The sequence below is a fragment of the Euleptes europaea genome, chromosome 5 (genome assembly GCF_029931775.1).
Source record: "Euleptes europaea isolate rEulEur1 chromosome 5, rEulEur1.hap1, whole genome shotgun sequence".
Classification (NCBI taxonomy): Eukaryota; Metazoa; Chordata; class Lepidosauria; order Squamata; family Sphaerodactylidae; genus Euleptes; species Euleptes europaea.
Genome location: NC_079316.1, coordinates 60,800,735 through 60,813,427, shown reverse-complemented (window position 1 = coordinate 60,813,427; position 12,693 = coordinate 60,800,735). Strand labels below are relative to the sequence as shown.

General features: G+C 40.6%; 2 protein-coding genes across 2 annotated transcripts in view; one reads left to right on the top strand and one right to left on the bottom strand.

The window, feature by feature from the left end:
- ACSL5 (acyl-CoA synthetase long chain family member 5) overlaps positions 1 to 12,693 on the bottom strand; it is a 39,859-nt gene that overhangs the window by 24,543 nt on the left and 2,623 nt on the right. The window lies entirely within an intron of this gene.
- LOC130478306 (guanylate cyclase 2G-like) overlaps positions 7,602 to 12,693 on the top strand; it is a 50,831-nt gene continuing 45,739 nt past the window's right edge. Inside the window, exon 1 of the mRNA XM_056850453.1 lies at positions 7,602 to 7,970. Within this exon, the coding sequence (XP_056706431.1) occupies positions 7,602 to 7,970 (369 nt within the window). The remainder of the gene's footprint in view (positions 7,971 to 12,693) is intronic.

Genomic DNA, 12,693 nt, shown 5'->3' with positions numbered 1-12,693 from the left:
GAGGACATGTCTGAAGAACTATCTGATTTAGTGAGTCTCTCAAATCCACACAGACAATTCATGTCATGAATTCATGGCATCGGTGGAGTAATTAAAAATAGCTATGTTCCCGATACGATATGTTTTATGCATGTGGCTGTTTTCAAAGCGACCTTGTTATATAATTCCTGAAGCGTATATGTGTATCCTGAAAGTATTGCACCAATTCTGCCATAGCACTCCTGTACAATATTTTTAGTCAGAAACCTTCCTTGATGTATCCTGGAATGTACCCTGGTTAGGAATGAAACTTGATTGCATACAAACCACATCATTTTACCTATATAGATTTGACATGGCATATACTGTGTGGCATGCTTCCTAGTTATCACTCTGAACATGCCACGTAAACCATGATCCGCATTCATATCTGAAGGATTTATAACAGGCATTCTTGGGATTATAATACCCATTCAATTAAGTAAAGAAACAGTTTGACAAAGCCAAACTGGTACCCAGAAATAGCCTACTACAAGTTAGGCCCCAAAGAGAAGACAGCACTGGTCGTCCTACAGCTCCCTACTCAACCAATCCGGCACCTCATCATTGATCTAAAAGCCATCTTAGAGAATAATACTTGTCTCTCATGCACCTTGGGTGACAGGCTTTTCCTTGCTTACGGGAAGCCCTCCTAATCTTAAATAGATCAAAGAGCAGAGTCAAGGAACCATTGAATGAGGAAGACCATTATGAAATGTTGATTCAGCTGATGCCATAATAGTACTGCCATGGGGAAAATTAGATTTGAGTCTAGTAGGACTTTAGAGACCAACAAGATTTTCAGGGTTAGCACTTAGGTTTGTTGTAGGGTCTGGTCAAATCTAATTTTTCCCCATGGCAGTACTATTGTCATCAGCTGAATTAACATTTCATAATGATCTTCCTCATTCAATGGCTCCTTGACCATGCTCTTTGTTGTGTCTTCCAGATTCTAACATAAAATGACTGCATAGCAAGGTACTACTTGATACAGGTTGAGTATCCCTTATCCAGCCTGCTTGGGACCAGAAGTGGTTCATATTTTGGATCTTTCTGTATTTTGGAATATTTGAATATACATAATGAGATAACTTGGGGATAGGACCCAAGTCTAAACACGAAATTCATTTATGTGTTGTATATATTTTACACACATAACCTGGATATAATTTTAAACAATATTTTTAATAATTTTGTGTACACTGAACCATCAGTGGCACTGCTGAAGGCCTGTGAGCAATGCCTGTATGCTGGCTCAAAAGGTCCAGTTTTTGGATCAGTCCAGATATTGGATGTCCGGATAAGGGATACTCAACCTGTATATCTGAAGAAGTAGGTGCATAAAAGCTTATGCCGGAGACTCCTTTTATTTTTGTTGCATCAGACTAACACATCTAGGCATATGAAATTGTGCATAGCTACAAACAAGCATCACATTTAAATTAGCATTTGTAGCTCTGTTTCAATATCTGATAACGTCAGAGAACTTAAAGCAACAGATAAGATTGCAGTTGGGGCTATTTAGCAGTCAGGAGTGAATTTTCCTCTGCCTAAAGAGAAGGACATTATGGATACAAGTATCACTTGTTCACTGGCTCATCACTGGAATATCCATGTTTACAGCGCCATCCTTTCTAAACCCATGGATGTCAATGGGATTAGAAGGGTGTAACTGCTTAGGATGGCACTGTTGTCCTGTAGCCTTCTTAATATTACAACACTGTTAATAATTTCAAGTCTAGCTATACCAGTGATGACACTACCACCTACCACAATCCATTATATTTAAAAAAGAAGAAAGGAGATGATTGCTTGGAAGAGAATTAATTCCAAGGCTTACCTTCTTTCTGTTACGCAAATAAGGTGCGCAGAATTTGTCCTACTGAGCTCCAAACAGAGGTTTAAAGTCTGCTGATTTCACAAACTGTTCCTGTGGCTGCCCTGAACCTCCCATCACCGCTTGAGCTGCTTTAATAAATTGACAACCTTGCACCTGAGCATTCTTTGAACCTGCCTTGAAATAGGTTCAAAGGTAGGACTTCCCTGATCAAACAGTGGGAGTAGTTTGGGCTGGTGTGAAATGCAAGCTTGGCAATAGGATACAGAGGCAATGCTTACACAACAACTTTGCAAAATCACATTATATCTAAGATGAATACATTTTAAACTGGGGCTTTTATGCTTTTATGTATTTTATTTTATGCCTTTTATCTATGTTGCAAGTTGCCTTGAGCTCCATAAAGAAAAAAAGGTTGCCAACCTCCAGGTACTAGCTGGAGATCTCCTGCTATTACAACTGATCTCCAGCCGACAGAGATCAGTTCACCTGGAGAAAATGGCCGCTTTGGCAATTGGACTCTATGGCACTGAAGTCCTTCCCCTTCCCAAACCCTGCCCTCCTCAGGCTCTGCCCCCAAAACCTCCCGCCGATGTCGAAGAGGGACCTGGCAACTCTAGGTCCATCTAGTCTAGCATTCTGTTTCATATAGGGGGCAACCAATTGCCCCGGAGAGCCAACATAGCACATAGAGACTGAGGGCTTCTCCTGATGTTGCCTCTTCAGACAGGTATTCAGAAGTTTACTGCCTCTGGATATTGAAGTTCCCTTTAATCATCGTGTGTAGTATACACTGACGGACCTCTCCTCCATAAATCTATCTAGTCCCCATTTAAAACCATCTATGATAGTGACCATCACTACATTAATTAAAAACGTTGGTGCTATAGAGGCCACAGCTTAAACATTCCTTATCAACATGAGCAGTGTTGGGCTGTTATATACCAACAAAAGGGGGAGGGAGTCCTGCAGGACCATAGACAGCCTTTTTTGCTAGAGTACACATGCAACATTTCCAGCCCAACACCGCTCATGTTGATAAGGAATGTTTAAGCTGTGGCCTCTATAGCACCAACGTTTCTGACCACTAATGTACTATAGGAAAGGAGATAATGGTCATAGGGAAGGAGAAAGTTCTAGGAAGCTGTCTTAAGGCCTTTTAATTAAGGCCTGGAGAAGTTAAGTGCCTTCTGAGAAATCTCAATCAGCTGTTTGGCTCTGTGAAGCTAACTTGCTCTTCCTCAAACACTTTTGTCTAGTTTCAGAGAATATATCTAACCTTAGACTGACGCATGTTTAAATACAGCATGTGTTATGTTTTATAGATGTCCACAGCTTCCATAAGAGTAAATAGAGCTTGTTTGTGGATGACTGGAATTTCCCTAATGGTGAGTTAGGGTTTTTTAGTAGTCTTCTTTGCCATTTGGGCATGTTTGAAAAGAAATTATTACTTTTATGCATCCCTTCTTCTAAAGTCCACTGAAGCTAGTCGATACTAATTAGTTTGTTGTATCTTCAACAAACCTTCCGCTCCTTATTAGCACACAAACAAGTCAATCAAGTCTATCTAGTCATAATGCTTATTAGGTACAATCCCATTATAAAAGGCGGCAAATAAATATTGAGTATACAGGATTGCACCAATATATCTGCTTAGGTAAATCTTCCTTAACTTTGACAACCTAAACATTCACTCTATCCTATTTGTTTCTCTAATGACAGCAGCAACATGCCTCAGGTGTGACCTTGACAGGAGGGAGAGCCACTATTTCTATGTCTTAAACATTTAATTGGTAGTCGGTACATCACAGGGTCAGGTCACTAGCAGTCAATTGTTATTGAACACCGTCATAGACTAGCACCGCTCTTCACAATTTCCCACCAGAAACCCTTAGTCTTACACTCTAACCACAGGTTTACACAAATTATGAATTAGTTATTTGCACAGTTACTGTAAACTAATTATATTACACGTTAAAATTGTTGTTATACTGGTGTTCTCAACATCGTCTGATGAATTCTACAGGCCGCCTCACAGAACTTTGCTGTTCTTGCTGTAACCTGTGAGCAACATTTTAGTATACCCCCGACCTGAATGGCCAGGATGCCTGCTAAGCCAGGGGGAGATAAACTTAAAATAAACCTCTTGGTATAATGGACAGCGCAGTAAAACATGCTCCATTGTTTCGATCTCTCTTAAAACATGGGGACATACCCTATACATCATGGAAAACCTTCTGTAAAGATCCTTAAAGACACAGTGCTTTGTCTACTGGGTCATAGATCATGCCCATATGAAATGTTTGATGAAGCTTAGATGTACTTATTTAGCATATGCATTCTCCACAGATAGAAGGTAATTGTGGTGATATTCCACTATTTAGGGTTGCCAGGTCCCTCTTCACTACCGGTGGGAGGACTTTGGGGCAGAGCATCAGGAGGGCGAGGTTTGGGGAGGGGAGGGATTTCAATGCCATAGAGTCCAATTACCAAAGAGGACATTTTCTCCAGGTGAACTCTCTATAGGCTGTAATAGAAGGAGATCTCCAGCTAGTACCTGGAGGTTGGCAACCCTACCACTAGACCTAGCAGACCTGGGAACTGTGATATACAGACAGATTGAACAATTCTATGGAACGGTGTTTGCAAACTCTTATGAAATTTGCTACGTATTGTTGCCACATCACTGCTTCCCACACTTTTCTCTTATTATTAAGGATCTGAAACAATAGTATGAAAACCTCTCCCAGGCATGCTCAATATGGACACTGAAATGAAGGATTTGCCTTAGCGGACTTGGACTTTGGGACCATTCAGTGATTAAAAAACCTAGGGTTCAAAGGGAGGTATATCTGACTTGTGTAATATTCATACATAAAGGTTTAAAAAGTACTGGGAAATGTCTAAGTCGTCATATTGTTATCACTAGTACAGGATAGTAACAAATGCATCAGTTTTTCATGAAAGCTGTTTATACTTAAAGCTGCAAAAAAAGCAAAAGGAAAAAACACCCAACTCATTCACTAATTCCCAGATCTTTCAGTAGATAATTACCAAATGCATACATTTCCAATTTAAATTCAGTCTAATGTTCTAAGTTCCTATTGTTCATATTGTCACTCATAAATGACCTCTGACATTTCACTCCTGTTTTCTAAGAAAAATATTGATTTAAAAAAGAAAATTGAATTGGAAAAAGCAAAAATGTTATTATAAAGACAAATTTCATAATCTCAGACCCAGGTTTATAAAATGAAATACCAAATTACCCTTTCAATTTCATGTAAAAGGATATTAATTAAATATTTGTACTTTGATTCACAAGTTTACTGAGAACATTTTACCTCGCTTCCTTTATGAAACAGAAGTCCATCCTTTCGAATTTTAGTTTTGAAATTTTCCTACTGGATTGCCATTTTACAGCATCAGAACCTCAAGTTCAACCAATCTGTGATCAATTTCAACCATATGAGACGAAAGGGAGTCTTGTGACACCTTATAAAATTAACAGATTTCTTATAGCAGACCTTTCATTAGATAGAGGCCACTTCATCAGTTGCACAAAATGAATGTCACAATATAATAAAGAGAGCACAAGATTCCCACTTACACCCATATGCGTGTGTGTGTGATAAGTGCCGCTAAGTCACTTCCAACTTATGGCATCCCTATGAATTAATGACCTCCAAAACATCCTATCATTAGGAGCCTTGCTCAGGCTTGCACGTTAAGGGCCATGGCTTCCTTTATTGAGCCAATCCATCTCATGGTGGGGGATCCTTCCTCTTTTTCTGCAGCCTTCAGCTTTTCCTAGCATTATTGCCTTTTTCCAGTGACTCCTGTCTTCTCATAATGTGTCCAAAGTACAATAGCCTCAGTTTAGTCATTTTAGCTTCTAGGGAGTGTTCAGGCTTGATTTGATCTAGAACTAACTTATTTGTCTTTTTGGTGGTCCAGGGTATCAGTAAAACACTCCCCCAACACCACATTTCCAATGAACCAACTTTCTTCCTGCCTGCTTTGTTCACTCTCCTACTTTCAAAGTCATACATAGTAATGGGGAATACTATGGTTTGAATTATCTGCATCTTAGTTGCCAGCGACACATCCTTACACTTAAGAATCTTTTTTAGCTCCTTCATGGCTGCCCTTCCTAGTCACACAGAGCAATTTTCAAGAGGTGGGGATGCTCTTAGGAGCTAGCATGATCCTTGTGCTGGCATTAGTGCTACTTGCGCTGGCTAAACTGGCACTAACGCCGGTGCAGGGCCAGCTATGCTGGCACAGGGAGCAGCGGGGCAGCACAAGGCAGGGGCACCAATGGAGCCTCACTGGCAGTGTTTCTCTGGCACAAGGGCTCACCCCGGCACCCAACAGGGCATTCCCGGGGACAGGGCTGACTTTAGTCGGCTCTCTAAGCCCTCTTGCTCCGGGAACACTCCCCTTTCCAGGCACAGACTTGCGCCTGCAAAAAGGGAGGTGCAGCCCCATGTAACTCAATGGGGCTATTACATGGGGTTTTAAGGAAAAATACATTTTCCCTTTCTGTGCCGGGCCACCAAACTGCTCAGGAGGTGGCACGGCTGTGCCATCCCCGAGCCCACCATAACTACCCTTCCCTTCAGGATTGTGCTTTCTGTTTATAACTTTAAGAGTAGTCATTTCACTATTTTAAGCCAATAATGTGGTGTCATCTGCATATCTCAAATTGTTAATGTTCCTTCCACCAATTTTCACTCCACCTTCATCTACCTCTAATCCAGTTTTCCTTAGGATCTGTACATAGACTGAAGAGACAGAGAGATAAAATACATCCTTGACTGACCCCTTGGCCAATTGGAAACCATTGTTTCACCATATTCTCTTCTAACAGTAGCTTCTTGTCTAGCATATAGGTGGTGCATCAAAACTACCAGATATTGTGGCACACCCATTTCTTTTAAAACCAACCATAACTTTTCATGATCCACATTGTTAAAAGCTTTGCTTTAATGCATGAAACACAAGCTGATTTTCATGCGGAAGCCTCTTGTATGCTCCATTAACCAACATACATTTGCAATACGATCTCTAGTGCTTCTTCCTTTTCTGAATTCTGCTTGAACATCTGGCATATATATATTTGCTGAAACAGACTCACAGCTACTCCACTGCCATTCATAACCACATGAAAGTACAAGCAGAGCTATAGCATCCATGCAAACCTCATGTTATATACAGATATAATATTCTGAAACAAGGGACTGCTGCCCCAGCAGTAGGTCACTCAAGTGATATTCAATTATTGTCCAAGTCTCAAGAGAAGTGATTGTTTTCAAGATAATAACCAGCTGTTTCTAGATTGTGTCATAATACTGCACAACAAATATCCTGATGTTTTTTTCTTGAAATATTCTAAACACACTGACGAAAAACTTGTTTAGATACCACCTGTTAGTTCAACAAACTCACAAAAAAGGTTAATCAAGGAAAGGCACCAGTATTTCTGCAAAATATCTTAGCAGGCCTATGCTGTATCACTCATCCAAGGATGAAAACACTGTTGAAAGGGTGATGGTAAAAACTGTGATGCTGTTGAAAGCTGTGACGGTGATCAAGAATTCTCTTAATTAAAACTGTTTGATGAACGTCGCATCCTGGGCAAAGGTGTTGCTACAGTCATCTGAAGGACTAGTATAAGAAGCAGTAGTCTAAGAGGAAAGGTCAATGAAAGTCTGCAACTTCCAACAACTGCCTCCTTACAAAGATGCAGCGGTACACAAACAAGGAGACACAGAATTTCTTTCACATTTGCACTGGCTCAATTATCTTATTTTCTTTTGCAAGCTACGCTGCTAATAGAGTAAGTGACCTTGAAAGGTCCAAACTTGTAGTGGCCTTTCAAGCTCCTTGGAATATTTCCCATCCTCTCAGTGCCCAAAGGTTAAATGCAGGCCTCCAGATTGCCATTGACAAAGTCAATGGGGATCCATCTTACCTAGGCAACTACAGCTTGGAGTTTGTTTATGCTGACTGTGGCTGCGAGGCCAAGAAATCCCTTCAAGCTTTCATCGGTCAATATCAGAAGGAACACATCTCGGCTTTGTTTGGACCTGTTTGCTCAGAAGCAGCTGAGGTAGAGTACAAATTCTTCTTTTTGTCAATTGTGCTGGCTTTTAAACTGAATAATTTTCCTTTGATATGCAGCTGCCTTTAGATGGGTTTCACGCCTACAATTCTATATGGGCTAGTGGCTTTGCTCAATGTATTTTCTTGTAATGATACAGGAGTGCTAGTGATGCAGAGCACGACCAGGACACATTAGCATTTTTTGTGCAGCATTCAATAATTTAAGTTAGATGCTTCAAAAGAAAGAGAAAAGCCAGAGAGATCAATAGATTCAGGAATCCTAAGTATAAGATCAACCTAGCTAATATCCGTTGTTAAATACAACTGCCTTGAAACTATCTAGCAGAAAAAGCCACAAGCAACTGCCCAGTGCATCACTTCTGTCTCCCAGCAATGGAAAATGTAGGATACCACTAAGCATTTCCCCAATCCCTTTGGCTATCTTTTTCCAGGACTTTCCCTCACTTTTTAATTTGAAACAAAGCCATATTTCTGTCTTCAGAGTCAAAGTAATGAGTTTAGGCTTATCTTTTAAAAACAACTCCTAGATTTCATTTCATGACTGGAGTTTGCCACCCTTTTTTCCAGTCAGAAAATAGCTACTGTGAAGGTGTTTCAGTCAGAAACATAATAGGGACAACTCTCCTCCCAACATCCACTGTATGTCAGACAGCACTGATTATGCCTCAGAAGTATCTGTGTTGTGGGCCAACATTGGTTTTACACACACAGTGACTAAAAACCATTCAGTACTAGCAAGCTATGCAATGTTATATTTATTATGATTTAAAACACGTTCACACACTGGGTATTTTTGATAAATCCAACATCCAAGTGTGGGTCTTCGAACCTTGCTAAGAACCTTGCCTTCCCATTTGAAATCTCTTTGCTGCCTGTCCTACTGAAATCTATGATGCATCTCCCAGAAATGTATTTGGAGGAATGCAGTAGCTGCTGTTAAAACTTTACTTCAGTGTAAAGCAGTCACAGTCTCCTGTCCCATTGTATAACCCAGCATGGACACCTGTTGGCTTTCACAGATTGACATGCTGAACTTATGTGGTTGGAGGCTACACTGCCATCCAACATGAAGAAGAAGAGTTGGTTTTTATATGCCGACTTTCTCTACCACTCAAGGAAGAATCAAACTGGCTTACAATCACCTTCCCTTCCCCTCCCCATAACAGACACCCTGTGAGATAGGTGCGGCTGAGAGAGCTGTAACTAGCCCAAGGTCACCCAGCAGTCTTCATGTATAGGAGTGGGGAAACAAATCCAGTTCACCAGATTAGCTTCCGCCGCTCATGTGGAGGAGTGGGGAATCAAACCCGGTTCACCAGATCAGAGTCCATCACTACAAACCACTGCTCTTAACCACCACACCATGCTGGTTCATATGAACATGCATTTGTAAAGATTACTGCTACAGGATGTCTGAACCTAGGGCTAAAGGGGTATCTGAGTTGTACCGAGGCTGCTTCCCATAGGGAGGTTTTTCTGTGCTTTGGTCACTTTTGGTAATTCTCACTACATTTCCATTTCCTTCACACAGGCATTGTGCTGATGTTACTCACTCTATTTTTTCCCGGTAGTTTTTGAAAGCTGACATTCACACAGTGAACAGACCAGATCTTGGTGCTGCTGAGGCTACAATTTTTTGTTACTGTTATTGTTCAGTGTTGGAATATATGCGCTAAGATACTAATGCTTTTTTTTAAGGGGCAGGGGGGTTGTTGGGGGTTTACTATGTATTTTAAGCCACCTTGACTATGGAGAAATCAGGATAGAAACATTTTAATTAATAAACAAAAAATGTGATCTTTCTGGTTCAGTGTTGCTGCTACTATTACAAGCCTGTTAAACACAGAGCTTTCAGATCAAATGCAAAGCCATGTTCCTTAGTTCCTCACCCCCCAATATATGCTGCGGGCCTATTAGGAATGGCCAAAGGAAGCACTGAAATCAGCAGAAGGTTCCTGAGGAAAGCAGCAGCAGCAGATCATCCAAGAACAGTTTCCCAAGGTCTCATGCACCGCTAGTTTTATACCCCGCTTTATATCCTGTTGAAAACTCATCAATGTTGTTACGCTTAACTATGCCCTGAGAGTTCAATCTCACAAGACAGAAAGAGGCAAAATTACTTGGGCTACTCTATATTGACAGAAAGAACCATTTGGGTAACGATATTAAGCCTAAACAAACAAACAAAAAGTTCACTGTGAATGTTTCACAGCTAATCCATAAAGATAATAAAGGGCAAGCTGGTGAAAGATTTCCTCAGAAGTGGATTGGCCAGTACCATCACTTTTCACATACCAGGCACCTACTACCCATTTATAAGAACACTCATGAAATGACTAAAGCTGATTAGAAAGAAAACCTTGGCTAGCATGAAGGACTCAAAGCACAGTTAATTATTTGGTTCAGACTTCAGTCCCAAAACCCCAGTTGTGTAACTTTCACCTTCAAAGTGTTACGGGCTGAAGAAAATTAGTGACAAATTGAATTAGGTCTTTTGGCAACAAGATACGTATGATAATCCACCCACATGTGTACAACCTATGGTAAGAGAATGATGGGCAGAACCAGTTTGAAAGCATGGATTCCAGGGCAAGACTGTCTTCCCAGGTTGCACCCTCTGAGCGTAGGAAGCAGTTCTGTGCAAAAGAATGCATGACACTCTTTTGGCCAGTATCAAACTTTCCTGGATATTGACTTCTTGGGCATACTGTTTTTGTTCATCTGATGAGCAGAGGAGTAGGTCTTTCCAAGTAATTCTATACTGACCATATCTCCAACATTTTGAATTTTGTAAAGTTTATTTAATTTTTAAAAAGGCAATGTGCTAACGGTAGAGGATTTTGCAACAATGTTGAGAAATATTTTCTCTTGGGGTAATAGACATAGTTGCAGATGGCTCCCTTGTAAAGAGGCCACACTGATTTGGAAATAAAGACTTCTACCATTTTGCTCCGTGACCAATACTGCCACTACATGAATCATTCAAACTTAAAAGATGTTTGAGAGGAAGATGGCACTTTTCCTGTTTGACAATGTTTAAATCATTAATAATCATGCTGTTTTAGAGGCGCCACTCAGCTAACATTCTTATTTGAAAGCAGTGATAGCGTTATAGGATGTTGTTCCTTGTTTTCTAATATGTCTGTATTGACTGTTTGGGATCATATGTTTAATAATAGTTTTCAATTAAGTCAATGGACTTAGAATGGTGTCACTCTGTTTAGGACTGCTCTGTAAACCACTTATTTAAGCTGATGCCTGGAATTAACCCGAACCAAGAGTTCACTTCAGACAGTGCCATAACAATAATTGTTACCTCAGATAACTAATACTGAACAATTCATGGGTTTTTAATAGGTTTTTTAAACACCCAGTGTCTTTAATTGGCAGAATACCATGGAGAGTAAGATACAGAATATTTTATATCATTCTATACCATGGTTTTCTCACTTCAGAATATGACCATAGAACAAGCCTTTTAACGCAAGCAGCATAACACTACAAGACTATTTGGAAAGGCTAAACATATGTGAAAACTCTTACATTTTTGCTGTCTTTCTACAATTTCTATAGCCCTTTGGAAAGCACATAAATTTAGTGCATGGAAGAAAGATTGTGGCAACGGGCCCGCTCTCCAGTAGGGTTGTCAGGTCCCTCTTTGCCACCGGCGACAGGTTTTGGGGGCAGAGCCTGAGGAGGGCAGGGTTTGGGGAGAGGAGGGACGTCAATGCCACAGAGTCTAATTGCCAAAACAGCCATTTTCTCCAGGGTGAACTGATTTCTATGGGCTGGAGATGAGTTGTAATAGTAAGAGATCTCCAGCTAGTACCTGGAGGTTGGCAACCCTACTCTCCAGCCTCTGTGCATTGACTGGCTCTGTGCACAGAATCTATCGGGGCTGATCAGCTTTTGAAGCTGGTTGTAGGCTTGCCATTCCCCTGCTGGGTTTAACCATAGAGTTTTGCCCAGATGCCAGAGCATCCCCTGCATCCACCAGCTAACGTCACTTCTGTGCACTCAGAGAGAGATGTAATTGCATTGCTGGCCGAGGCTACTGCAGCTGGTAAATTCCCCTGCCAGTTGCCAGGCCATACCTGGAAATCCTAGCTAATTGATATATGGAGATTTACCTCCTTTCTGATTATCTGAAACAAGCTTTTGGTTCTTGAAGCAAAAACATAAATTCAGTCACAGGTAACACTTATTCCAGCTAGCTAACATTATTCACGCTAACTCTTGTATAACCTTGCAGCCTTCAAAACATGGATTTCCAGCAAAGAAACAAATCTAATATTTGACAAAAGCCCAAATAATATTTTTTTTCTTCAGCCACTCACCAGATTCAGAAGGATATCCTTGTTTCTCTAACCTTCAGGCAACACAATAGAACTTCCTCCTCCCTACTCCTATCTTGTTTAATTATAACCTTTATACCTGTGGCGATGTCCTCCTATAGTAATAAAAGGTTAGTCTATCTCTCCTTTGCTAGCAATGTAGCTGCTCAACCTACACAGATAAAACTTTCAAACCAATTTCACTGTGATGGTTTATTAGTCATTCACAACTTTCAGTTACATTTGTAGTCATAGCAATTTAGGTGAGCTCTAGGGTATTATTTCTGAAAGAAACTTCAGTGACCCAGAAAATAAAATGGGTCACATATAGATCTCCAACCAGAAAATCACAGCCTTATCAGGCCACTAAGGTGG